Consider the following 26,201-nt stretch of genomic DNA (forward strand, 5'->3'; position numbering starts at 1 on the left):
GGGATACCGGCAGGTAGGAGGTGGTTGAGAAGCTTCTAGAATGGTGAACATGGCACCTAGACGCGCTCTACTTTAGAACAAGGTTCTTGGCTATCACCGAATTGCTTTCTGCTCAACTTCGTTAGCTCTCGGTCATCACACCAGCATGCCATCATCCATTCTAAATGCACGGGCAACCATGGTCCTATCAAGTCAACTAAAGCTGAAGGACTCTTTCTAGTAGAGGTGGACTTTTGGGAGTGATGATGATTTTGTGATCCACTTACCTTCAGGATTGGTAGTTCCAGATGTTATAAATTCATTAATAGCCAAGTCTCGAGACCCCCCTTATACATCAGACGAAAGTTGGCTGAACTCACTGGCAGGACCTGCCGACCATCTGATGTGTATGAGGCCTTCCCGACTCTTTCTCGACAGATGATGAGAGAAGGAACGGGTCATTGAAATTTCCAATGGATCCCTTTGTTTTCAGGAGAGCTATGATGTTGCCAGACGTGTCCTTTTTCACCTCTCGCCAAAGCTTGGCCAGGTTCTCTTTGTATGGTGGAGTCAGTATCGAGAGCGTGGTCTTCTGTACAAGCATTTGGACGTCTAATATCTTGTGTATCGGTCAACTTGGCATTCAAGCATTAAGCACCAGAATCCAAAAAAGTTTTTGTAGCACCAAATTTCAAGGCTTGTTTTTTTCTGCTTTTGGGATTTCTTCAATCGTTAAAAATTAAAAAAGTCCTTGTAAAAAAATATGGAAGGTTGCAATTTACTTTTTATTAAAAATCCTCTCCATCCTCTAGGATGAAGGATTTTTTAATGTTGAGTGCTGCTCGATGCCTCGCTTTGTGAGCTCTTTGTGGGGAGGGAAGCGCTTTGTGAGCTCTTTGTGGGGAGGGAAGCGCTTTGCGAGCTTTTTGCGGGGAGGGAAGCGCTTTGCGAGCTTTTTGCGGGGAGGGAAGCGCTTTGCGAGCTTTTTGCGGGGAGGGAAGCGCTTTGCAAGCTTTTTGCGGGGAGGGAAGCGCTTTGCGAGCTTTTTGCGGGGAGGGAAGCGCTTTGCGAGCTTTTTGCGGGGAGGGAAGCGCTTTGCGAGCTTTTTGCGGGGAGGGAAGCGCTTTGCGAGCTTTTTGCGGGGAGGGAAGCGCTTTGCGAGCTTTTTGCGGGGAGGGAAGCGCTTTGCGAGCTTTTTGCGGGGAGGGAAGCGCTTTGCGAGCTTTTTGCGGGGAGGGAAGCGCTTTGCGAGCTTTTTGCGGGGAGGGAAGCGCTTTGCGAGCTTTTTGCGGGGAGGGAAGCGCTTTGCGAGCTTTTTGCGGGGAGGGAAGCGCTTTGCGAGCTTTTTGCGGGGAGGGAAGCGCTTTGCGAGCTTTTTGCGGGGAGGGAAGCGCTTTGCGAGCTTTTTGCGGGGAGGGAAGCGCTTTGCGAGCTTTTTGCGGGGAGGGAAGCGCTTTGCGAGCTTTTAGCGGGGAGGGAAGCGCTTTGCGAGCTTTTAGCGGGGAGGGAAGCGCTTTGCGAGCTTTTAGCGGGGAGGGGAGCGCTTTGCGAGCTTTTAGCGGGGAGGGGAGCGCTTTGCGAGCTCTTTGCGGGGACGCATGCGGCAGACTGTTTCTTCGGCAAGGAGTGCAGCGCTTACAAGCTCTTCAATTTGGAGTTTGTATGCGCTGCTCTGACGCTCTGGCTAGCTTTAGTGTCCCTGTGCTCCTTTGATGCACAGGAGGCAATTCTCAACCATGCCGATGGGCCTGAACTGTCGAAGTCGGGAGAGAGGTGCGATCCTGATAGATGATGAGAATATCCCTTTTAAGTGCCATCTTAAATATCTCTTTTTAGGAGAAGTGCATGAAGACCGTACTGGTCTAGTCAGTAAAGCGTCCTGGGCCATTAAATAATGGAGTTTCTTTTGCGAGTTGCTGTCATAATGCTGCTGCTTTCTCACACAACTTGGATTATAAGGCAGTCGTTCGTCCATATGGTGCAAAGATGGGAGGCAGCGATGTCTCATCCAGCACATACAGTAGCAATCGGGAGCTGCAGGAACAACGTTCTCCTGGAAGACCAGAGGGAAGAGCCGCCGCAGCAGATTTCCGAGAACTCTCTTCTTGGGAATTATCCATAAGGACTCTGCAGCAAAAACTCTGTTCTTGGAAAGCTCCTCTGCCTGATCACAGGATCACTGTAATCCCTTTTGGCTTTTATATGATTCATTTTGTATATTTTACATCAAACCCTTTTTATTGCTCGATGGTGGCCGGGAAATCAGGAGAAGAAATCCAAGTCTATCCGTAAAAGTGACCAGAATTTTCATGACAAGAACAGAATATGAGTAACCTCCTATATACTAATATAGCAATAACAAAAAAAAGTGGCTTTACACTGCAGTTCCTTAAGATTGGCTGTCTGCTATGTACAAGCTCAAGCTTTCTCTTATGGAAATAAGCTTTTCATGTATAAAACATCAATTACAGAATATTTATTTATAAATTACAATATCCTATATTTAGCTATGGGACAAAAAAAAAGGATATCATTAACTTTACTCCTTACTTAACACTGCAGTTTCTTAATATTGGCTATTGGCTGCCATGTATAATCACAAATTCTCATTTAGGCTATGTGCCCACGATGCAGAAATGAAGCAGAAAATTTCTGCTTCATTTCTGCAAGTAAAAACGCATGCGGAATTCCGCACGCCTTTATCGCGCGTTTACCACATGCGGAATTGACTTGCTTTTTTAATGCATTGAAAAAGGCAATTCCGCTTGCGGAAACGCAAAATTAATGAACATGCTGCGGATTTTTGAACGCAGCATAAACGCTGCGGAAAAATCCGCAGCGTGGGCATAGAACTTGCGGAATCCCCTTGGGGACCATGGGGTGCGGGTTACCAAGCGTTTAACAAGCGTTTACGCTGCGGAAATTCCGCAGCGTAAACGCTTGAAAAACGCTACGTGGGCACACAGCCTTACCTGCATAGAAGGCTTATTCTCATGAGGACACCATATTTTTAGTAATGGAGGAAAAAATAAATAAATAAAATATATATATATATATATATATATATATATATATATATATATATATATATATATATATATATATATATACATATATCTGCATACTCTTTACTTTACACTGCATTTCAGCTCCTTAAGGGGGACCTTTTAAGATGTAATATTTACCCCCCATGTAGTAGCCGCTGTTCCACTGAATCCGACGATATTTCTTTCTTATTCCTGTGCCTCTCCGTTCCTGAGATATGGCCCTTTTATGTAAGTCTAGTCTGGTTAGCCAAAAGGGCGTGGGAAGACTACACCCACTTGGCTAAATAGACAAGATGTATATACAGAGAAAAAGTGGCCGTATCTCGGGAATGGAGAGACGCAGGAAAGAAAGAAAAACATCGCCGGATTCAGGAGAACAGCGGCATTTACACCAGGAAAAAAAAGACATATTTATAGCAAGTGACCGGTCGTCTTTGAGATTGATGGCCGTGTAAAAGCACACGTTCCTTCTCACATGCTTGACAGAAAGGACAGAATATTTATGAGCTGTCATTATGTCTATCACAATGAAAGAAAACCGCAATACCCCCGAATTGTCATGAACGTTGAGGCTCTCCGATCCTTTTAGTTTGAGGATCCCGGAGTTCCTCTTTAATATGCACTTTATTAATCTCCTATGGTTTATTTGGTAGCGATATAAAAGCTCTCTTCTCACTCCGGCGTCCGATAGACATACAATAGATTGTTATACGCCACAAAACATTTCAATGCATGGTTTCCAACACTTTCATAGAATGGCGGAATGTGTTAAATCATTTTACATGCGGCACAATGCAGAACCTTGAAAAGCGATGCCCTTTGGGGAGTGTATTTTGCAGATCTCCTTTGGAGGGGACTTTTTGTTGAATAATAGAATGAATCCTATTGTCCCTCACACTTGCCTTCAGCCTGGAGTCAGCTTGAATGAGAAACGTGGATGTCAAATATATCTATAAACAGAATTTGTTAAAAGCGCTATGTGTATTACTCAGATGGATCCCGTCTTTTTTTATGTACATGGAAAGTGCAGATACAAACACCACCTGCAGTAACCGTGTCATGCTCCTTCGTATAACTAAACTGTAGGTGCTGTTGGGTGAGAGGAAAAGTCCACTAGCATGATTAGAAATGCATTTTGCCGCCGTGCAAGAGTTTGTCAATTTTGCTGCCCAAGCTAATCCCCTTAAAGGGGGTCTGTCACATGCCATAAAGAAGTAATTTTATTACCTAATGTAAATGCTGCTGTTCTCCTGAATCCGGGGCAGTTTTTCTTTTGTTCCTGTGCCTCTCCGTTCCTGAGATATGGCCCTTTTTATATCGTACATATGTCTAGTCTTTTAATACTAGTGGTCTTTGGCTCTAATGTGGGCGTTTTCTTGATGACCAACCCCTTTCATCTTAAAATGCTACATTTATACATTTATTCAAGGAAAGTGGGGCTATATGTCATGTTCCTTCGTGCAACAACTAACCTGCAGGTGCAGTTTGGGGGAGACAAAAAGTCTACCAGCATCATTAGAAATGCTTTTTGCCACTGTGCAAGAGTTTGTCAATTTTGCTGCCCAAACTGATCTCTTAAAGGGATATGTCACTTGGCATAAATAAGTAATTTTATTACCTAATATAAATGCCGCTGTTCTCCTGAATCCGGTGTTGTTTTTCTTTTGTTTCTTTACCTCTCCGTTCCTGAAATATGGCCTTTCTACATCCTATATAAGTCTAGTCTTTTAACCTTAGTGGGCGTGGTCCTCAGCTCTTTGTGGGCGTTTTCTTGAGGACCACGCCCTCATCTTAAAATGCTACATTTATATACAGGGAAAATGGGTCCATATCTCAGGAACGAAGAGGCGCAGGAAGAAAAGGAAAACTGCGTTGGATTCAGAAGAACGGCGGCACTCACAACTGGTTAAAATATTACATATTTATGGCAAGTGACCAGTCTCCTTTAAATAGTTGTGTTTACAGCCCACCACATGAGACTGATTATCAACAGATGGTGTTTAGCCCTCCGAACAAAATGTGGAGAAGGGGGAAGGAGGCTGTGTGTATGCTAACCTTCTCCATCTGTCTCTAAAATGAGTATAGAAGCTTCACCTGAGGAGCAAGAGAGGAAATGGCTTATGTTTTGTAGTTAACGCTTTAGGGGCTCTTTTACGGACCGAGGTGAAAACTTGAATCGTAGGGTAAGGTTATCGCCGGACACAAATAATAATAAATCAGTAGTAAAAGTCGACATGTTGTCTATGAAGATGAGCAAGGTTCTTGTCATTGAATGCTACTGCAGAATTTTAAAGAGCTATTCCCAACATTTAATATGGAATTAATATTGTTATTATTATTAACTTTGATCATTGGGACCCTTCACCGATCCCGGGGACAGAATAAGATTACTTACATTGAAACTCCTTGTCAGAATAGTTGTATAATCCTGACATTAAGATGAAAATGTTATTATCGCGCAGGATTTCGACATGGATTATCACAGCTAGTGCACCTGGCTCCTCAGGCCAAGAAATGTATTTAATTCCTATTGTGAATGGTGGATCCTGTGTTATCTACTGTATATAGAGGCGTTATCAGTCATTGTACAGGAGGAGGAGGAGGTGAGCTGTGACATCCCTATTGTGAATGGTGGATCCTGTGATGATGATTGATGATGATTGATGATGATGATGATGAGACTGCTGGTCAGTCATCTCTGTAGGACACGATGTATGGGTTTAGTATAGTGCCTTGTGGTCAGTATTGCACGATTTCTGTATTTATATCTGTGTATAATTGATATAAACAATAGTCTGATGACACGTTCCCTGTAATAAAGCGTGATTAGATCTGCTCTATCTCTATATATGTGGCCCCGGTGTTATAAGTGGCCCCGATCATGCACTGATCACGGTCCTGACTCCTGCTCTTCGCACCGGCTCTTACACGTCGGAGTCTCTTAATCCGGCCTTAGTGTCAGGGTAGACTTCCTTTCATTGACTTTATAATTGCACCGTATCTATAGAGCCGTGTGCGCTGCCTCTGCCGTGTGCGCTGCCGCACGAGTCCGATCCTGCGCTCTAACATTGAGCCACAGCTGCTAAATGTCTGCCAGACGGACGATTGCATCGGGGATGCCAGATCACCGCGCTCAGGATACATAATTAGCAATACTTGTTCATTTACAGCATAAGTGCAGTTTATTCTTTTTAGTTACTGTCCACCGCCGCTGGCAGACAGTGTGCTCACCACTGCGCCGCTCATGTTCTGCAATTTGATTCACGACTCCCATTATTTTATGGACTGAATCTCAATCCCGGGGTCTTCACAATACACCTTTTAGTACGCTATGTAGCGCCCCTCGGGGGATCCGCTCCATGCGCAGCATCATTATAGGATCATCTATTGATCGTTTATTCCTTTAAGGACTTCTTCACACATTACATTTTTGCAGCAGTAAAAAAAAAAAAATGCAGCGTTTTACAATACCAGCAAAGTGAATGTGATATCTCAAATCTCATGCTAATTCAGATTTTTTTTTCTTTGAAGATTTGAGACGCTTTTTTCACAATTTCTTTCAGCATTTTTGCCCATTCAAATGAAAAGAGAAAAAAAATTGCAACTGCAATTTTTGATGCATTTTTTTTCTTTTTTGTATGGGAAAAAAAACTCTGCAAATACTAATTGTGTGCGCTCATACAGAGGGTTTTTTTTTTTTTTCTGAGCGGGTTCACTCTAAAATCGTCCTCAAAAACATATGAATTTGGAAAAAAATCCCATGGGAAAATCCACTTTGTTGTTTTTATATGAGCAGTTTTTTTTTTTTTTTTTTTTTTTTTAATTCCTGAAAAAGTTTAGAAAAACTCCTGGTAGGAAAAAAAACATCCTAATGGAATCCGCTCCAAACTAGGCACTGACCAATCATAGGGCTGCAACAAAAATGGGTCTGAAAAAACAAATACTTCCAAAAGGAAGGAAAAAAAAAAACCTTCCCCCAAAAAAAGAAGTGGTTTCCACTTGGTGAAAAAAGTTTTTGAATGCTTCAAGAACTTTTGTCTGAACATAGCCTAAAAACAAATCCATAGCTGGTAAAGCAACGATTTTTTTCTTTTTAAGTTTGTTCATTTTTCAACTTTTCTGCAGCAAAATCCCACATCTTTTGCGGCACATTTTGCCTATGAATTTCGCACAAAGAAATGATGTTGTAAAATCCGCACCGCATCCCCAGGTTGTTTTGCATGGAAAATCTCTGCAACATGTAGTGAAGAATAGTTAAAAAATCCCCTCTAATTAACCAATACTGTATAATTTTGCATTGAAATCTGCAAGGGAATAACCAATAACCACTCGTGCATTATTTACCATTTAGGGTAGCAGAATTTTCTAGACTTTCTGTTGCAAAATTCGGACGTTGCATGCAAATTTTTACGTGGATTTGGCGCAGATTTCGCCATTTGTATCTCAAACAGTGATTTATCTCCAAATATTTGCTGAAATCTAATTTTCGGCTGGTACTGTGTTTATGCTTGTGGATTTTTGGGAAACCAATCCGAATGGAAAATCAACGTGGTACTGATTTTCCGAATGGATTTAGGTGCAGAAAATTCAGCACCAGCTAAATAAATGAGATTTCAACAATGTTACTGAAAATTTCTGCACAGAAATGACCCAGCGGTGCAGATTTTTAAAACTGGAGCTTGATTTCTTATGGGAAAGGGTGAAATCCGCACTAAATCCACTACAAAATCCACATGTAATACCTTTGGATTTTGCTGCACATGTATGACAAAAAGTCCTCACTCTCCTATGTAACTTATGAACCTCGCCTTCAGAGCTTGTACCAAGTATGGAAGTTAGCCCCTATCTTCTGGATAAGTGACAACTTCCTGATTGCCGAGGATCAGATTATTTGCACCCCCATCAATCCCGAGAACGGGGCTCTGAAAGCTCCTTCTGAATGTAACGGAGATTGATCGTGCTCACCTGGAACCATTGGAGATGGCCAAGTACAGCTTTATGGGTGCACAGTGCAAAGGGGATTGGAAGCTAAAAGGGGTTCAATCACATCTGTTTTACGATGGATCCAATTTTCACCGTCATGAAGGTTTCCGTCGGGTTGACAGTGAGAATAATCCAGGCTTAGTCATATATGACACTCGCTGTCAGTGCCTTTTTTTTTTTTTGCATGGTCTTTCACTGCGTACACTATGATACATAGGACTTGATTTGCCAAGCCACAGAGTACACACGGACACATGGCTTTTCTACTAGTACATGGTGTTCGTGGAGGCTACGGTTGACCCTTTTGACCAATGCTTTGCCATTGGCTATTAATCATTGTGAATGACCCCAATTTTTCCCGATGCATGGTGTTTGTGGAGGATATGGTTGACCACTTTTACCAACTCTTTGCCATTGGCTATTGATCTTTGTGCATGACCCCAATTTTTCCCGATACATGGGGTTTGTGGAGGCTACGGTTGACCACTTTGACCAATTCTTTGCCATTGGCTATTGATCATTGTGCACAACCCCAATTCTTCCCGATTACTTTTCTAGATAATGAGTTTCTGCCAGTGCTTCTTAGCCGCACATCTAATAGTCATTTGTGCACTGGCGATCTAGGGATTTGGTTCTTTGATGAGATATGGGACTTGTCCCAGGAATCTTCAGATGATCTTGCACACGTCGCTCTGGCACACAGGGTTCCTCTTGTCTCCCTCCATTATACAGCCATTACTGTGGAAGATATTAAGGCTTTCTTCTTGCTGTCGCTCACATCTCTTGTGCTGGTGCAGTGAGCGTCTGCAGGTTTTGTGCTGTTATTGAGTGACCCCCGTCTCGGAGACATTCCTCGTTATGAATAGTGAAGATTGCTTGTTAAGTGGAGAGAGGCGCTGGGCACATTTCATTCCGGTTCCTTTTGTGTTTTTCCTCTTGCTCGGTCTCTGCATGGACGCTGCCAGCCTCCCATTAACACTGGAGCCAAATGACTGTCAGCTGGATCCTCCACTTCCTATTCCTCCGTGCGTTTAATGAGTTTGCATTGTGCTGGACTCTACGCTAAACCCTTTCCTGTCCAACCTTTGTGAAATCTGGCAGGCTGGTGATTGTCAAAGAGGACAAGGGAGACATGGAAAATCACACCTGGAATATCCTCCCGGCTGGATGATCCATTAGAGCCCAAATGGAGGGGTCAACCTGGATTATCATGCCAATCGATACCTACAATCCTGGTAGCATTTATAGGGAATGCAAAAAAATTAACATTATTAGTGGGGTTGTCAATAATTTGGACATTTTGCCTAAATTGCTGATGACTGAGATGTAAACGCCCAGTGGTTCACAACTTTTCCTAATCCGACAGCTTGTACCGCCCTAGAGGATCTTCCCAACATTTTCAGGAGGACAGTGGTCACCTGCTCTTCTCGCAATGATATTGGTAACCGCAAGTAGTGTCTCAATGGCCTTGTGTACGGTGACATACTTTTTCATGTCAATCCCCGGGATGTTGCATCACTGACCTCTTGGAAGTCACCTGAATCATCACAGATTGGCAAAAATTGCATTATATCTTTCACACTTCTGATGTTTGGTTCCAATGTCCATATCATGGACAACTCCTTTAGACGAGATTCACATCACGTTCTTCTTTACGCTCAGCACTCCATCCAGAAGTTTCTCCTGTCTGGCCCAAAAATGGTGTTCGGATGTTCTCCAGTTGTATTTTGTATGAGGCCAATGAACTCTAAAATAAGAAACTTTGGACTCCTCTTTACCAGTGCCGTTTGTCTCGTGTGGTGGACTACTAGATGAAAAACCTACATTAAGGCAGAACCCCCTGACAGAGATCTGCGTGGGGAGAACCCAGCATTCATCATAAAGATTCCCTATTACTTGTGATAAATAGATATATTTAATATACTCTGTGTAAATTCCGCTGTTCTGAATCTGGCGTTGGTTTTCTTTTTTTCCTGTGGTTCCCCATTACCAAGATATGTCCCCTTCTCTGTATATAAATCTAATCTTGCTAGCCATATGGGCGTGTTCATGAGCTCTTCTCTGTGGGTGTCCCTTTTGAGGACTACTCCCATTTGGCTAGCAAAACTAAATTTATATTCAGGAAAAGTGGGCCAAATCTCCTTAACGGAAAGACGTGGGGAAAAAAAGAACCATGCCAGATTCAAGAGAATAGCAACATTTACACCAGGTAAAACTTTTATGGCAAGTGACAGGTGGTCCTCTTTAAGCATTCATACTGTTAATCTGAGACCATAAAGAGCAGCTTGTCACCTTCCGTTTCTTTTCTATTCCAGTGGTAGCTCTGTGATAACGAATGTGGTGACAGATATGGGATCCTCAGGGGCGTCACCCATTCTTAGACTATCTCCTCCAAAACACTGCAAATCTACGCAACCCTGCCAGCAAAGCTGGATGACCTGTTATGGTGACTCTTATGGTTGTCGTGCAGTTTTCACATTTTGGATTTTCAGTTACATTTTTATATTTTCGGGAAATGCTTTTACAGGCAGTATCGTTGTTCAAGCATCTGACGATGAAAGGACTGTATCAGTCGTAGCCACCTGGATTCTAGGAATCTCTTTTATACAAGTACATTCCTGTAGTTACGAACAGGACCCAAATATATGTAGCGTGCGCCAACTGCTCCACACTTGTCCGGCATCTTGATGGCATCTGTTTGTACCGGCTGCTAGTTTTTACGTTGAGACCTATGTATCCGTGTGGGTATCGTCCTTCTTGAAGCTTCTTCTCGATCGGATACCTGATAGTTTTACTATCCATAGGGTGTAAGTAATAGCTTTGGAGAATTGTCTTCATTGCCAAGTCATGTTCTCTTTTTCCATGGGGGGTGGTGCTTAGCATTTAATTTGGGCACTGATTTGATTGAAGGAGTGGGACAGGATTTATTGACTTTTATATTATGTCTACCGGCATCTCGCCATTTGCCGTGACTGCTAGCCCTTTGCCTAAATTGCAGATGACTGAGATATAAACGCCGAGTTGTGCACAACTTTTCCTAATCCGACAGCTTGTACCACCCTCGAGGGTCTTCCCAACGTTTTCAGGAGGACAGTGTAGGGAGTACAATTTCCGAAAAAGATTGAACTTGATGGACCTAGGTCTTTATTCAACCTATGTTACTATGTTACGTCGTTCTGTTTGGTAGGGACCTAAATTGGATAGGTTGGATTGTTCAATGTCTAGTCCTATCAATTACAGACTCAACAGGAGTTTTGGTATGGTCATCGACAAGCCCATACTGCACATCTTCTCCGATTGCAGGGAAACCCCATTGATACCAAAAACGGGACCCTGCACAACTCAATCTTGAATAGGTCGGAGGTGCGCGTACTCTCTCCACTTCGTTTGTTGTCCATGGGACTGCCAGAGAAGGCCAAGTACAGCGTTCCGCTTTTTTAGGGAAGTCCCCTAGACAAAGAACGGAGCTGGAGTTGAGCATGTGCACCTCCTCACCATTCTCTGTGGAGCACCGTTCTCTGGATTGTGGTGGGCCCAAGAAGTTGAACCTCCAGGGATCAGCAAAGTATCTTCTATCCTACCCTAATAGATAGATAGGAGATAATTTACGAATAATCCTTTAAAAGAAACTAATGTACTCAATGTTAAAACTGGAGGTCAGTTCTAGCCACAAGAACTTCTACGTACTCTTCTCAGACTACAATGTACCGCTTTCTCCAGGAAGCCCTTTGACCTCGGTAATAGCATATTTTGTTACTATCATTTTTAAAGGATATCCCCCAAAGAGGATATTTGCTGAAAAGCTAAGGATTAGACCGGCGATCTGTATCTCCCATGACGTCTCATTTCAGTCGGCTCTCCTGCAGCTGTTTGTATGGCATTATGTAGTTCACCGCTAGTAGGAATATCGATCACCTCTGGTCTGCCGTTTATAGAGAGGTCAAGCATGTGTTAGGGTTTTCTGGGAATAAATTGGATTCTCGCCACTTCATATAATAAAAAAAATATATATCTATTTCTAGTAGTTAATGGGTAGACCGCCATCTCTGATGTCAATGCGGAATTCAGCTTCACGTGGTCAAGTTTAGGATGAAGATGCTCTTAACTGGAATGGGATTTTGAGAATCCTGGAAATCTTAATGAGACCCCTTTGGGTTCCTGCCTGGGATCACAGTGTAAATATCTACTATGTGTTTCCTTCCCATAACCTCCAAGTAAACAAATGCAACTGCGCTGGGTGTTGAGGATGGCGGCCTCCAGCTTGTTTTGCTTGCACGTTCAATGCGATACCTTCGTATAAGAGCAGGATAAGGCTCCTTAACTCTTTCCACGATGCAGTAAGGACTTGGTGGGGAATTCCAAGAAAGGAGGGGTCCGGCTGGCAGTCTGTGGAGTCCTGCAGGGGGCCCCTTTGTTTTTTATTGTAATGTGGAAATGATACTAAATGTATTCAGCTGTGAACGAGAAGCAATAAAATACAAGCCGGTGCCCCTGTGTGAATTATCACGCCTTTGTTTTCCCAATGCCTATTCTGCACCGAGGAGAGAGCGGGGGGATACCAGGTGCCAACGGGGACCCTCCACCTTCTTATCAGGTACAACACTGCCTGTTTCTTTATTAATGGTGAAGTGCCGCCGCCATCATTTCGAGTGGTTTAATCCCACACTATAGACACCACAGGGATCAGCGAAAGCAGAAGGTGTCTCTTCATGATACTCTTGTGGGATCAGTGGTCTCCTTTTTTATCTCCTGTGATGCCGGAGTCCATGACTGCGTTACTCCATTGCTCCATTAGGCAGAGATTGGAGACTTTATTAGAAGGATCCTCAGTGCAGCTCGCACAATGGGATTGAGCCGCGTCTATCGAATGGCAAGAAATGTGCACAAAATAAGATACAGCGTACACAGACATTGTCAAATGTAACGCCTACCACATACGTTGGGCAGTATACCGGCCTGTCCATGCATGCCCTATTATTAACTTGAGTTGTATTTGCATGTTTGTTCTTTTTTTTTTATATAATCCCTATTAATTTGAACAGTTTTTAGTATCCTGATACATACATGAACCTTGTCCTTAAGAAAGGTCCTCAGGCTCTGTGTGGCGGTCTACCGTACATCCTTAACATGGCTTGGAAAGACGTATGCCAAGATTTTGTTGGGTCGAATTTAATGGCATCCTTAGCGTATGTGCACACTGAGTTTTTGGAGTGAAAGCTGAGCAAAAGCTCGTGAGTATTTGAGGAGGGTTTGAATAGTTTCCACTCTGTTCTTGTTCCAAAAACTCAGCAAAAAGACTTGGCATGCACATACCCTTAAAATGATTGTCTACTACTTTTATATTGATGACTTATCCTCAGGATTGGAGGAAGGTCCAATAACTGGCACCCCCAACAACCATGTGTTACCACCTCCACCGGTGGCCACTGATCTTGAGAATAGCTCATAAATCTAAAAGTAACGGACAACTCCCTTGACCTCTACTTCTACATATAAACGGAAGTACACAGCGGTAAGCGGTAAAGTATTACCTATAGTATCTTGGAGGGACCTTATGACACGACACAGATCACTTATAAAGCAACCTACTTGATGACTTCAATAACTCTCTAACCTGCTTTAAAAAAATCAGCTGGAGTTTCTTCGAACTTTATAATATTCCTCAACATTTGACATTGGGATAGATCTCATTTCTCTGGTATTGGACCTCCAGTGTGGCTCCATGGGCTTCAACGTGGAGTTACTATAAGTTAATATTGATGTTAAAGGGATTGTTCCGTTTCGAACACTTGCTTTGATTTACTCTGGTGCATTCTGGCTATGTTTAGCACTGGAGGACTGGTTCTATCCTGCATTACATAGATGATATTTTAATTCCAATGGTCACTGTTAAAGACGAGCGATTCGACCCATAACCAATTAAATTTGTAACGAATTTCCCCAAAATGTCACCTTTTTCTGTCTTTTAAGGACTGGGAAGGGGTAAAATAATAAAGTACAATATACTCCCCTGTCCAAGGCCCCCACATCTGTTCTCATGCCATCGCAGCTCATCCCAACTGGTTTTAATCCTTTACATAAGGGGGAACGATGCATGTCATGATGATTGCACGTCATGACTATGAAACCAATGATTGACCAATCGTTAGTCTCCATCACACGTGATCTGGTGAGGTCAATAACTGGCCGTATCTCTGGAAGAACTGAAAAACAGCACAGAGGACCCGTGAGCTATTGCGTAAGGGACTAGTACATGGGGCATAATATATTTTTATTATTTTTTAACCTTTTCCCTCCCCTTCATTTATAATTCTTTAAGGTCTGGAGAGACATCAGAGCATAATACAAAAAAAAAATCTATTCTCAGCAACCCTTTACGATTTTCTATTAGGACTGAACTGGACTTGACATCCAAATGAATTTCAGGAGATCCTTTCATCTTTTGCCATTGTGTACTTAATTTTCCCTCCGGAGGTGCTACTGGGAAGCTACATATTTACTGCCAAGGTTGCTCCACAGCTCACAGGTGATCACTGTGGATCCTAGCGGGGAGACACTGTGTGATCAGCTTATCAATGGTTCCTTCTAACAAGAAGGGATGGCCTAAAGTGGAGAACCTTTTTAGAAATCAAAGATGGTGGTCTTTGTTCCGGTAGGAAAGCTGCGTTAATTTTAAACGATTATTCCCAATTTATTATCAAAATAGTAATCTATTTTCTTAAATATTTAACTACACAGATACTTAAAGGTGTCCTATAGGCGACTCTCCCGTAGCGTGACCTCATCTCTTGCCGGGATTTGGCCGTGTATGGTTATCAAAGCTTTAACAAGTAGCGTTATCCCAGTAAAGCTAATAATTCTCATCTTTGTACCAGCAGGAGCCGAGGCTGAGATCGCTGTGGGATTGGTTTCATTACGTCAAATTATTTATCACTCTTTGGTTATACGAAGGGATTTGTTCTGGAGAAGCCTGGGGTATATTGCATTAATGTGGGCAGATACAGCTTTAGATGAGATGTATTAATGCTCTTTTAAGTTGGAGAGCCCCAGGGTATATAGCATATAGATATATATATTCTGTAGGATGCCGGTAATGATTGGCCCTCGCGTTCATTATTTTATGTTCCTGGCTTTCGGGAGTAGGATGTATTTATTTTCTTTGGTCTGTTGGTTTGGCGTAGAGGGCACAAGTCTTATTTCCTCTCTTGGAGATTGGTTTGATTTTCTGTCCGGATTTATTATGAGATGGGCTGGTGAGAATGGTGGAGGAATATGTATTCCGTGCCGAGATGTTTGATCGTCGGCCCTTCCATGGGCTGAAGCTCTGCCTGCGTATAACTAGGCAGGACACGTTATAAAGTGCCGGTGGCTGCGCTGCACAGTGGCTCCGCTGCTTCACATTAGTGTCACTGATAGTCACATTTTGGCAGGCATAAGTTCCAGAATTTAGAAGTAATATTTCTTGATCATTTGGGTTAACAAGATTTCGCCAGCTGACTGCTGAGCGTTTGGATGGGGAGGTGAAAAGATGTCTGCGGCTTACGTCTTGAGATCTCGAAGGACTGCAGAACAGTTCACATTAATCTTATACCCGTCTCCTTTTTGTCATCCATGTACATAATGGTCCAATGCTTGGTTGCATAAATCTTTGTATAATACTCATATCAGTCCCAAAATCATCCGTCATAGTTTTTAAGGTTGAAGGTAGGCATAATTTAATCGAGTTCAACCCAAACCCTAACATGCATATCGGGGAGAGATATCGAAATTATAGTGTCGCATAAAGTAGTGATTCTTTTAAGCCATATCTGAATTATTTGATACTGTGCTGTCTATCATGATTGACTGTCATCCTGGAGCACCTATTAATGTCACCAAGATGTCCATAGACCCCCAAAAGGCTGTACAGCTTTGCTTGGCATCCAGTCTTTGCCTTTTCCCGGTTCTGTATCTGTGTAATCCATCACTCCATGGTGAACTCGAAACATTAGAATGAATATTTCTATAAGTTCCTCCCAGATAGCACATTTGTGACTAATGCTCTGGAGATCTACAGCAATCGCTCCACACCTCATATTGTCTCATCCCAACCATTTGGCTGTATTTTTATTTATGCTTATATAGCCCCATCATATTCTGCATCACTGTTGGGTCCGGTTCAGACTTGGCAGAATTATACAATTGAATAAGGTTTCCATCCAAAACTCCATCCATGCTTATCTGTTGAGTACACTTTTATGGGAATGCAATGTGATTTTCTTCTGCAGTGTTATCCTTTTGTAATGAAGGAAACCTCTCTTGCAAGTACCATCCAGGAGAGATAGCTACCCTATAAAAAAAAAAAAAAAAAAAAAGTTTCCGAGTTTTACAACTTGCCCCTGTACCAGCTGTTTCTTAGGAAGGTCAACATACATGAAGTTTAATCCTCTGGATGGGAAAATGTGGGCTGTACGTTCTCTGTTCATCCGTGTTCGGCTATCCAGGCCGGGCAGCCATCTATCTTCCGAGTACCACCAAGTAGAGGTAGATTCTCTAGAAGTCAATGTTCGACTCTTTAATAAGCCTGGCAACATGACCAAGGATAAATGCCAAACTTTCTATGAAACCAACAGTGTGTGGAGGGCTCGTTACTGTTTGCATTGTCCTCCTATATCATTAGTAAAAGCACCTATAAAATTAAGGGTGGTTTGCCTTGAGTTTTGTCCAAAGTTCACCGTTGACCTAATGTGACCTTGGAACATTTGTAAGCGTGGACAATCTTTACTCCCCGGCGAAGCACCATTGACCTCTCCTATCTTCGCATCACATCTACTCACACATCATTTAACTGCAGTTGAGCAACCTTTCTCTCTCCAGACTCTTTCCACATCTGAATTCCATAATGTACAATGTATGGAAATACATTCCAGGGCAGGATCACTTTTAATAACGTCTCAGGTTTTTCCTTTTTTTTTTTTTTTTTTTTTCGCTTCAAGGGATATAACCCTGAGCCTGAAAACGGCAGAAGTTCTTCTTCCATAATTACTGTGCATTTTTCATCAGATGCTTGAGAAACGTCCTTCACAGTCTTCTCAATGTCTCGTTCTAGCGTTTTGCATTTTAACATTTGTATTTGTTGTTCCGACTCGATTTGCGAAAAAAATGCAGCATAACGTTAGCACGTAATGCGGGTTACTGTACAGATTGTAACCGAGGTCTCCGTTCATCGGAGTCTAGTGATCTGTTAATGAAAATATTGTCTGCCACATACTCTTTCCAGGCTGCGGGGAGTCAGCTACGTGGTAGAGGAATGCGTTAACCAAGTGTGGGTAATCTGGACTAATGTCGCCTCTGGATCTTGTGCTATAGATGTGTGTATAATATTGCCGTTTTCTGCTGATCCGTGCTTCCTTCTGGCCTTTTATTTGCTCTTTTAGTGTTCAATGTAATATCGCACCTGCCCCACATACCTACACATTACTACCCAGATGGCTGCTGCCAATGGCCTGTGCCCCTGTGCCAGCTCCTTGTTTGGCAGGTCAGCATGCATGCCGCTTAATCTCCTGGCTGGGAATATGTGGGCTGTACGTTCTCAGAAGAATCTCTGTACATGAGCGTTCGGATATCCAGGCCGGGCAGCCAGTTTACTTTACTAATTAGAACAATTCCGGCAGTTACTGGAGTTATTAGCAAAGCAAATACTATGTGTAATATGGAACAGCAACATTGCACCACCGTGCCATTACCGACTCGTCACGTTCTGTATTATTCCAAGGAAAACTAGAGGAAAGGAAATGTGATGGAAGATGCAAAATCTGTAGGACACCAAGATTAGCAGGGGTGTACATAGAAGAGAAGAAGCCCAAGAGAAGAAATCAGAATGAGGTTCCTCCCTGTTCTCTTCTTCCTTTCCTGTCTATGTTGGGAAGAAGGATGGTGTAAACCTCAAATGAAGGGTCAAGTTGACCCATGACATAGCAGCCCCTATACGACCTGCGTTGAGTGTGCAGAAGAACAGTCCATGGATTAGACTATATAGAGTTGGCCATAGTAAGGTGCATGATTATTTTGGCCAAAAAGTTACAGTTGCGCCCTTGAGTCTAGGGGGCCAAAAAGGGACTAAAGATCAATGAATGTTGGGCTGGAGACGTTGTAAAGGGCATTAGGGCCCACCAGCTTAAAGTTACGCCTTTATGGCCAAGTGAACATGTGGTCAAATGTACGTTTAGCCAACTACTGTCCCTACCAATGTGGCCAAGCGTTCATGTGTTTTCCATGGGGAGAGAAGAACAAACTACTGACAGGCACATCTGGCAGCGGCTTATCACCTCTGAGATTAAAAAGGATGAGATTGAATTTAAAAAACACCTATCCATATATATATATTTTTTTTCACGAAACCAGTGACGTGCATTGGCGAGTTTCCCCTTAGACTATAGTAGTTGCGGGTTCTACTCCGTGAGGAGGATAGAACATGTACGGTACGTGAAAAATGTACTTACGAGGGTGGTAAATAGTGGAGGCTTATAAGCAATTTGGGAGAAATGGAGGTAGAGGGGAAGAAGATGAGAATCTTGAGGGCTGCTATACAAGTTGATTAAAACTATAGGATCTAAGCGAGTGTCGTTGTCACGGGACAATTCCTCACGCCTCTGCACTTCCGCCAACATTAAGCTTCTAGTTTGCTCCTTATGTTGGTTTAATTAACTGATAAAAACCCAGGAGCTGGAAGGTAAAATGCAGAGCATTAGGACAGTAGGGCACAGTGAGGGGTGAGTAATTGTGTCTGATTACAGGCTCAAGGAATCATTATGTCCTGACACAACAGGTTGATTTCACGATGACTATGTGAGCAGACGCCGTGTGTGTCCTGGTGCCAGGAGGGGAGCAGAAGGTATGCTACGTGCACATCTGCAGAAGGTTCACCGTGTATCTTGTCTCTGTCAGGGCGAAGTTCCAGTCTCCATGGCTCCTCAGAAAATTTTGCCATACCTGATTCGTTCTATGAGCAACTACAAAGCTCTGGTATGTGACACTGTGTGTCTACCCGTTGTATTGTGTCTGTGTCGCCAGGCGTAGACCTCCTCATTGTATTGGAAACCATTAGCTCCCTAGTGAAGGTGATCCCTTCTTCATAATCCTTGCCATTAATCGTGCCTTTCTTTCCTTCACCTGTTCTTCAGAGCATTATTTCCTTCAAATCAAAAAATTCTCTTGCAAATAAAATGATCTTCTACTGTCGAGATGGGGAAAAAAAAATTGGTGACCACCACAATGGCTGCCGATACACCAACTGCATAGAGAAGGCGAAATATCACAGCTAGGTAGGAGGTTTGGAATCACCACCTCTGCCTAAGTGGTTATGGTGGCCAAATTGATTATCGCCATTCTTATTTGTACTGGCTAGAGTTGAGCAAAACTGTTCACGAGACCCTGATCTAGTGTCCACTTCTATGGTCCATAGCTAGAACCCTGCAAACCTCTTCCAGGCTGCTGACATCCCCGCCTCCTCTTCTGAATAGTCAACCCAGCTTGAAGTCATGCTTGCATTTCATCGAAATAAGGTCGTCAAGCTTGACCCACTAATCAGAAGTGGATCCAGGGATGCAGGCAGATGGTGGACAGTTTGCATGGCCCTGGTTCAGTGGAAACGAACTACCGATGTGGCGGCGAGAACATGATCCGGAAAATCTATTTGCTCAACTCTAGTAACGAAAATAATTTTCAACAACTCGACAGACCTCTCAGGAACTTCTGTTGTCTGGTAATTTTTTGATTTAGGTGGGAAATGCTCTTTTTGTTGTTGTTGTTGTCTGGTTCTAGTCCTTGTTACATCGATGTGATGTGTTGTAAATTGTTTCTTGGAGGGGGTATGATGATGGTTATTGCATATCTGGCCTCGAAGAGAAGGTCAACATGGGGGATTTTGTTGCAAACCTTGATGTTCCAGAACCAAGATCTTGAAGTTCTCAAATTTAATGTATCCATGATATTCTAAGAGTGATTTACTCTAACAAAGTGAAATGTTAAAAAAAACATTATTAAAATCTCACCACGGATGACCTTGCTGTTGTTAACATTGTATTGTTTAACCCCATTTTTTAAATGTATACATTTACAAGTTGTTTAGAAAGGTCATCGGTGGTGCAAGGTTAGAAGTAACAGTTACATGGAGGGCAACCTCTAGTCATCTTCATTTTACATAAAGAATTGATGATTATAGGGAAGTGAAGGATGTTTGGTACAAAAGTACCCTTTTTGTTTTATTTAGGACACCTTTTTCATTGCCTTGTTCTGAAATGTTCTTGCTCTGGTTGGACCTTGGGTGGTAGTTGATACTTATGTTGAAGGAAAAATGTCTATGGAGATAAAACTCACTGGTTGCTATAATATAGATCCCATAATGTAACACTGAGCACCAACTCTTTATAGTAAACATGTTAGGACCCCAAGCAGTCACCGCTAGGCCTGCTGTTGCAATCAAACTCCAAAGATACTCTCATAAATACACAATAGGGGGTGTCACTTAAATTGTAAGAGTTGTCTATGGCAACTTTCTGTTTGCGGTAGTTCCATCAATTGTACCCCCATTAATCTAATGAACGGAGTAGTGAAGTTGCCTGTCTCAATGGAGTAATTGTCACTCCAGTCATTGTCTATGGGACTGCTGGGGATGGCCAAGGCCACCTTGAAGCCTCGGTCTTAGGTTCCCTTTAAAGGGTTATCCTCTCAGACTTCCTCTGATCCCATCACCTGATTCATGCTGCCCAATCTAAAGGCAGTATGAATCAGATCCTGGCTGCACAATTGCCGCCAGATATGTTTTTCTCTGGCTGACTTCTCCCTGCACCCAGATTGATTGACAGGTCTCTGCTGATGTACACGCATGGAAAGAGGCCTGTCAATCCACTACAGCGTTGTGGGGAGAATCATAGTTTCAATATGCTGCGTGAGCAATAGGCAGAGACCAGACTAGTCCAGAGCCAACCCTTGCCAGGTTCTCCCCACACCACGCTAGTTGTCAATCACCTGGAGCGGTGCTTAGAGAAGCCAACCAGGGAAAAATATACTGGTCTACAATTGTGCACCCAGGAACTTACTCGTGCTGCCCATGGCTTGGGCAGCAATGAATTTGACTGACAGATTCCCTTTTAAGCTTTTGTCCATTTCATAACTTAAGAATTTTGGTACATGTGAGCTTTGAAAAAACAAAAACAAATGTTTTAAGGATCTATCAACATGCAATTTTTGGCACAATTTTTCAAAAATTTGAGTAAAAACCATGACTTGAGTAACCCCTTATTTTCATTTTCGGTAATGGGAGAAAAACAAGCAATGTTGCAATTTACTTGTTTAAATCTTTGCTATGCTCAGGAGCAGAGGGATTTTTAATTTTTGTTTTCTGCTCTTTGTCTAAGTTATCAGCTACTGCTCCAGCCTTAGAGCTGTGGAATAGAATGCACAGTACTTACAAGCTCTTCCCAAAAGAGCTTGTATCGTAGCTCTAGAACTGGCAGGATTGCTGGATCTGGCCAGCTTCTATGCCCATGTGCTTCTCTGATGCTGCAGAGGTAACGTTACCTCTGTTTGCAGCTCCGGAGAGTGGACAACTCTGTGCTTTCCTACAAGGGATAGAACTACTCCTTTTTAAGGGGCTAAATAAAGTGAAGTTCTATTTGATATTATATTAGATTGCAGTCATTATATGGAAACTTTTTTTTTTTTTTTTTTTTTCCTGGATTTCACGTTTTTCTGCTCCGCAGTGAAGGTAAATGGGTTTAACCATTTGCACATAACTCAGTCATCTGCATAGTAAACCAGCTCGGACAGATGTAATGAAGTGGGCATTTTTCCCATTATCCCTGTAATGTTTTCTAACCCGAATGCTGCTGCAGTTACTCTGAAAATCGCTGACTGTGAACATTGCTGCGTACATTAATGTAGTGAACTGCGGGCGGCTAACATTTTACGCTATCAAATATTGGGTCATCCTTTTTTCTTCATTTTAACATTGGTAGAAAATATTTTTTCCCGTTTTGAGAAGATGCCAAAACTGATAACGGTGAATCACAGGGGTTCACACATGTAGTTGCGACACATGGGCTTTTTACTGCTGGACTCCACTAAAGTCCTTTAATAATTAACTATCCAGGTTCATAACCGGAAAAGTGAATTATGCAGGGAGCTCCTGGTATGTTACATCCTGCCAAAAAACTTGTCTATCCTCAGGAGCATACCGCTCCTTTACCTCCAGGCTAGGGGGATAGCACGCTCCTGATGATTGACAGTTTGGAGCAGCGGCCCAGCCATGCCACCAGCTCAAACTGCGCGCTACCCAATGCTGCAAGCAGAGACTGCTGCATCGGCACAAACTGGCCAGCTTCAGAGCAGTGCTTTAAGCTGCATAGCAAACCGATTTCAGGTGCATGCTCCTCATCTTGGAACCAGACCACCACTGATGGCCTCCGGTGGTGGCCGATAAACAAAGCAGCGAGCTGTAAAATTTTGAAAAATCATCTCCATTCTAGAGAATTTTTAATAAGAAGCAAAGTTGTGGTTTTTTTTACTAACATTTTGCAATTTTACCCATGCAAGATGTTGAGAAAACCCCTTTAACAATGAAACAATAGTATAAGAAAAAATATAGATGGTAAGGATTATGGTAGGATGAGGCTTGAAAGCACTGTCCACCTACGCGGGTAATTGAGTGTATGGGTTTGCGGTAAAACTTGGTTTCTGCCTCCACCTGTGGGCATGGTATTTGGCCACGTGTCGGCCGGACCATTGGACCTTGTCCTTATCTTGTGTTTTGATTGGTGGGTGCCCATCTTGCAAAAACGAAACACAGAAGCCTGATGAACCTATAATAAAGTTGGCCATATGCATGAGAACTGTTTGCCGAACTCTATTTTAGCTGACGACCATCCCCGATTTTTCCCACCTGCACATAAACGTTCTTCCCGGACGGGTTTTCATCATGAAGAACAGTGGAAGCTGATGGTAGGAACTCAATACGTTGGCTTTTCACCTGGAGAACAAACAATCGACCCTAATTTTTCCCGAGATCACATTAGTCAACCAATCCTGACGATAATGGTTGGACCAGCTGACTTTGACCCAATGTATATGGAGGCCTTAAGTCAATGTGTGAAATAAGGGCATCTACCAAATGCCATAAAGGGTTAAATAGAGCAGATTTGGAGATGCAGTCATTGTGAGCCCTCTGAAGTATTCGCCTGTCGGCAGGCACCAGTCATTAGTTCACTTCGGGTCCATGCGGGGAGCGGCCGTAGCTTTCCGCTCCTGTTTACTGCACAATGGCCTACTCAGCATTCTCCTGATGTTCGGTGTAAATTCTCTCTAACGAGATGCTGGCTCTAACAAGCTCACTTCATTAATTTTTACAGTTTATTAAAAACATAAAATAGAGTTGCTGCGGGCGGCTTTGGTATCTCAGAGTCCTGCAACAATTGTGTCATAGCCTGGGAATTTGTGAAGAACATAAGTCCACCATTGCCAGGGCTGCAACATCTGGCTTCTACTAGAGCTTCTCACGGTTTTATCCTTACATAACACTTACCAATTTCTGAGCATTTTTTTTTTGGGGGGGGGGGGGGGGGGCGGGGGAATGTAGGGAAGCAGGCCAATGTGTCAAACCCCATGCACATTTCTTCTACTTAGACTCGCGTGTATTGAATCAGCTGATGAAAGAATCTCTGTACGTTTTACAAATTTTCCCACCCACAAATTTTGTGGAGATTGTTCTCTACGACTAAAACTAAAGATAGTTGAAATGAACCTGAGAGACGACGACCTGACCATGAAAATGTGCCCAGTCCAGGCTTAAAACGTGTAGTGAAGTTGGCCCAAAACCTCCTTTGTCATCGGATGGATAACCCAACATCTTCGCCTTACCAGAACTGGTTCCTCAAGTTGTCATTTTTCAGGGACTTTTTCTAGGAAAACCGAAGCCAACTATAAAATGGTTATTTACAAAAGTTACTCCCATCTGGAAAATTCATGGCCTATCAAGAGGATACGTCCTATCAAGAGGATACGTCATAATGAGACTATTACCCATCAACCATTACCAGGAATGGAGAGATGGCCGCTGCATGAGGTGATGTCTCCATTCATTTCTGTGGGAATTCCAAAAATTTCTGAATTAAGACCCACATCTCAGAAATGTATGGCAACTACTCATCAGCTTCCCATTACGATAGTTATATTGCCTCAATATCTCTGCAGAAGTTACCGAATTTACAATGACTGATTTAACACCTACATACAGTAGATGACCTATTGTAAATAGATCCTGTGGTATCTCACAGCTCACCTCCTCCTCCTCCTGTACAATGTCTGATAACACCTCTATATACAGTAGATAACACAGGATCCACCATTCACAATAGGTGATGTCACAGCTCACCTCCTCCTCCTCGTGTACAATGACTAATTACTACTCTATATACAGTAGATAACACAGGATCCACCATTCACAATAGGTGATGTCACAGCTCACCTCCCACTTCCTTTGCACACACTCATTAGATGCTTCAATACAAATGACAGTGTGTTCATTGCTGCTAATGTACAAGTGCATTTCCTGAAACAAGAAGTTAGTCTAAAAATGCCTCATTGACCAGTGGGAAAATTGCAATATTTCCTTTTTTTTTTGTTATGACTAATAAGTGAAAAACATAAATCAGAAACCTTGCAATTTTCAACTAAAGATTTTGATATAAAAAATAAAAAAAATTGCCTTTTTTTTTTTTTTTTTTATGCATTTAACATTAAAATTGTGATTTAAACAATGGGGCATTTTGTGACCCGTTCCTCTTAATGGCAATCCTATTAATAATAAAACCCTTCCACCAGAGTTACATAGTTTATTCTTACCTTTTAACTCCATGCGGAAAACGCTAACATTATTGTAACAGCGCTATGTTTTTGTTTCTTTAACTTTGAACCGCGCGCTGTATAAAAAAGTCTTCTTGGCTTTGAGCAAATCTCCCTCTATTAAGCATGGGAAGGATGGCGATGCATCAGCTAGATTTAATGCCGGATCTAAAGCGCATGACAAGATGTTATAAAGTCTCGATCAGTTATAAGAAAGCGTTTGATTTGTTGAGAAGTCGCAGTATCAAACCTCCTAACATTACGACGCATTCGAGAGACTCTGTGTCAGACGTTAAAGACGGGATTATGGGTTTTGAGACGAAGGGTTGTGTTCATCAAAGGGTTTTTTATTTTTTACTGTGAGGGAAATAAGAGGCATTTTATGTTCTGTGGAGCCCATACAGCCGTAAGATACTTTCTACTTTAAGTGAAACAAATAAGGATCTTTGAAAAAGACTCATCTCTAACAAATGTCAAAAATCCAGTGATGTGTTTTTTTTTTTTTTTTTTATATATATATTTTTATTTTTTATTTTTATGGAGGACACGATCTCTCTTGTACTGAAGTCTTTTGATTTTGTGCAATGTGTGGCCAAAAGTTATTTTTCCAAGATCTTCTCGTAACCTCTTCCCCGGACCACACAGGACCACTCGAATATCCTGTGGCTTTAGCGCTGGATGGAAATGGGCATTTTGTACGGTTTTCATGAAAAACGACTTTCAGAATTTTCAATTGATGAAAAGTTAAGACTTTTGTCTAAAAGATTCTACAAGCAAAGAAAAAGCCATGTTCTGTTTTTCTGATGTGGTTGACCCCCCAAAAAAAGTTTAGAGATCAAGGATTGACCTAAAGGGGATATTGTATCTCTTGTCTATTCAGCCTCGAATTACTAGAAGAAAGAAATAGACTGGGAGGATGAGGATATACTTAGTAGACGTCGTGAGACACAAAAGGTAGTTTAAGAAATGATTTCTTCTTGAACATCTTGACTTAAAGGGGTTATCTATTAATGGACAACCTCTTATTAATTGGCCTTGGTGCGCAAAAAGAAAAAAATGAATCCGACCCTGCTCCTCTGCCATATAATTTACTGACATCAACATCCAGTCGGAGTGTCACGTCAACTCAGCAGCCAATCAGCAGCCACTGATTGACTGCAGCGTTCAGATTTCATCCAAGTGACCCAAGCAGAGTTTGTGTCTCACCGTAAATTGAGTATCAATTTTTCTTTCTTTTTTTCACCTCACTGGACCCATTTTATACTTTTTATTAGATGTTGATGACTTATTTGTAGGATAGGCAATCAATATTGG

At 42.3% G+C, this 26,201-nt stretch overlaps 1 protein-coding gene across 5 annotated transcripts in view; it reads left to right on the top strand.

The window, feature by feature from the left end:
• CADM1 (cell adhesion molecule 1) overlaps positions 1–26,201 on the top strand; it is a 236,755-nt gene that overhangs the window by 93,627 nt on the left and 116,927 nt on the right. For 4 of the 5 annotated variants that reach the window (XM_073657106.1, XM_073657107.1, XM_073657108.1 and 1 more), the window contains exon 2: positions 18,936–19,013. The exons of the other annotated variant lie outside the window; for it this stretch is intronic. In XM_073657106.1, coding sequence (XP_073513207.1) covers positions 18,936–19,013 — 78 coding nt within the window. The remainder of the gene's footprint in view (positions 1–18,935; positions 19,014–26,201) is intronic. 5 annotated transcript variants of the gene reach the window in all.

This window comes from Phyllobates terribilis, unplaced genomic scaffold (assembly GCF_046119375.1).
Source record: "Phyllobates terribilis strain yellow unplaced genomic scaffold, ASM4611937v1 Scaffold_12__6_contigs__length_324123572, whole genome shotgun sequence".
In the NCBI taxonomy this organism is placed as follows: Eukaryota; Metazoa; Chordata; class Amphibia; order Anura; family Dendrobatidae; genus Phyllobates; species Phyllobates terribilis.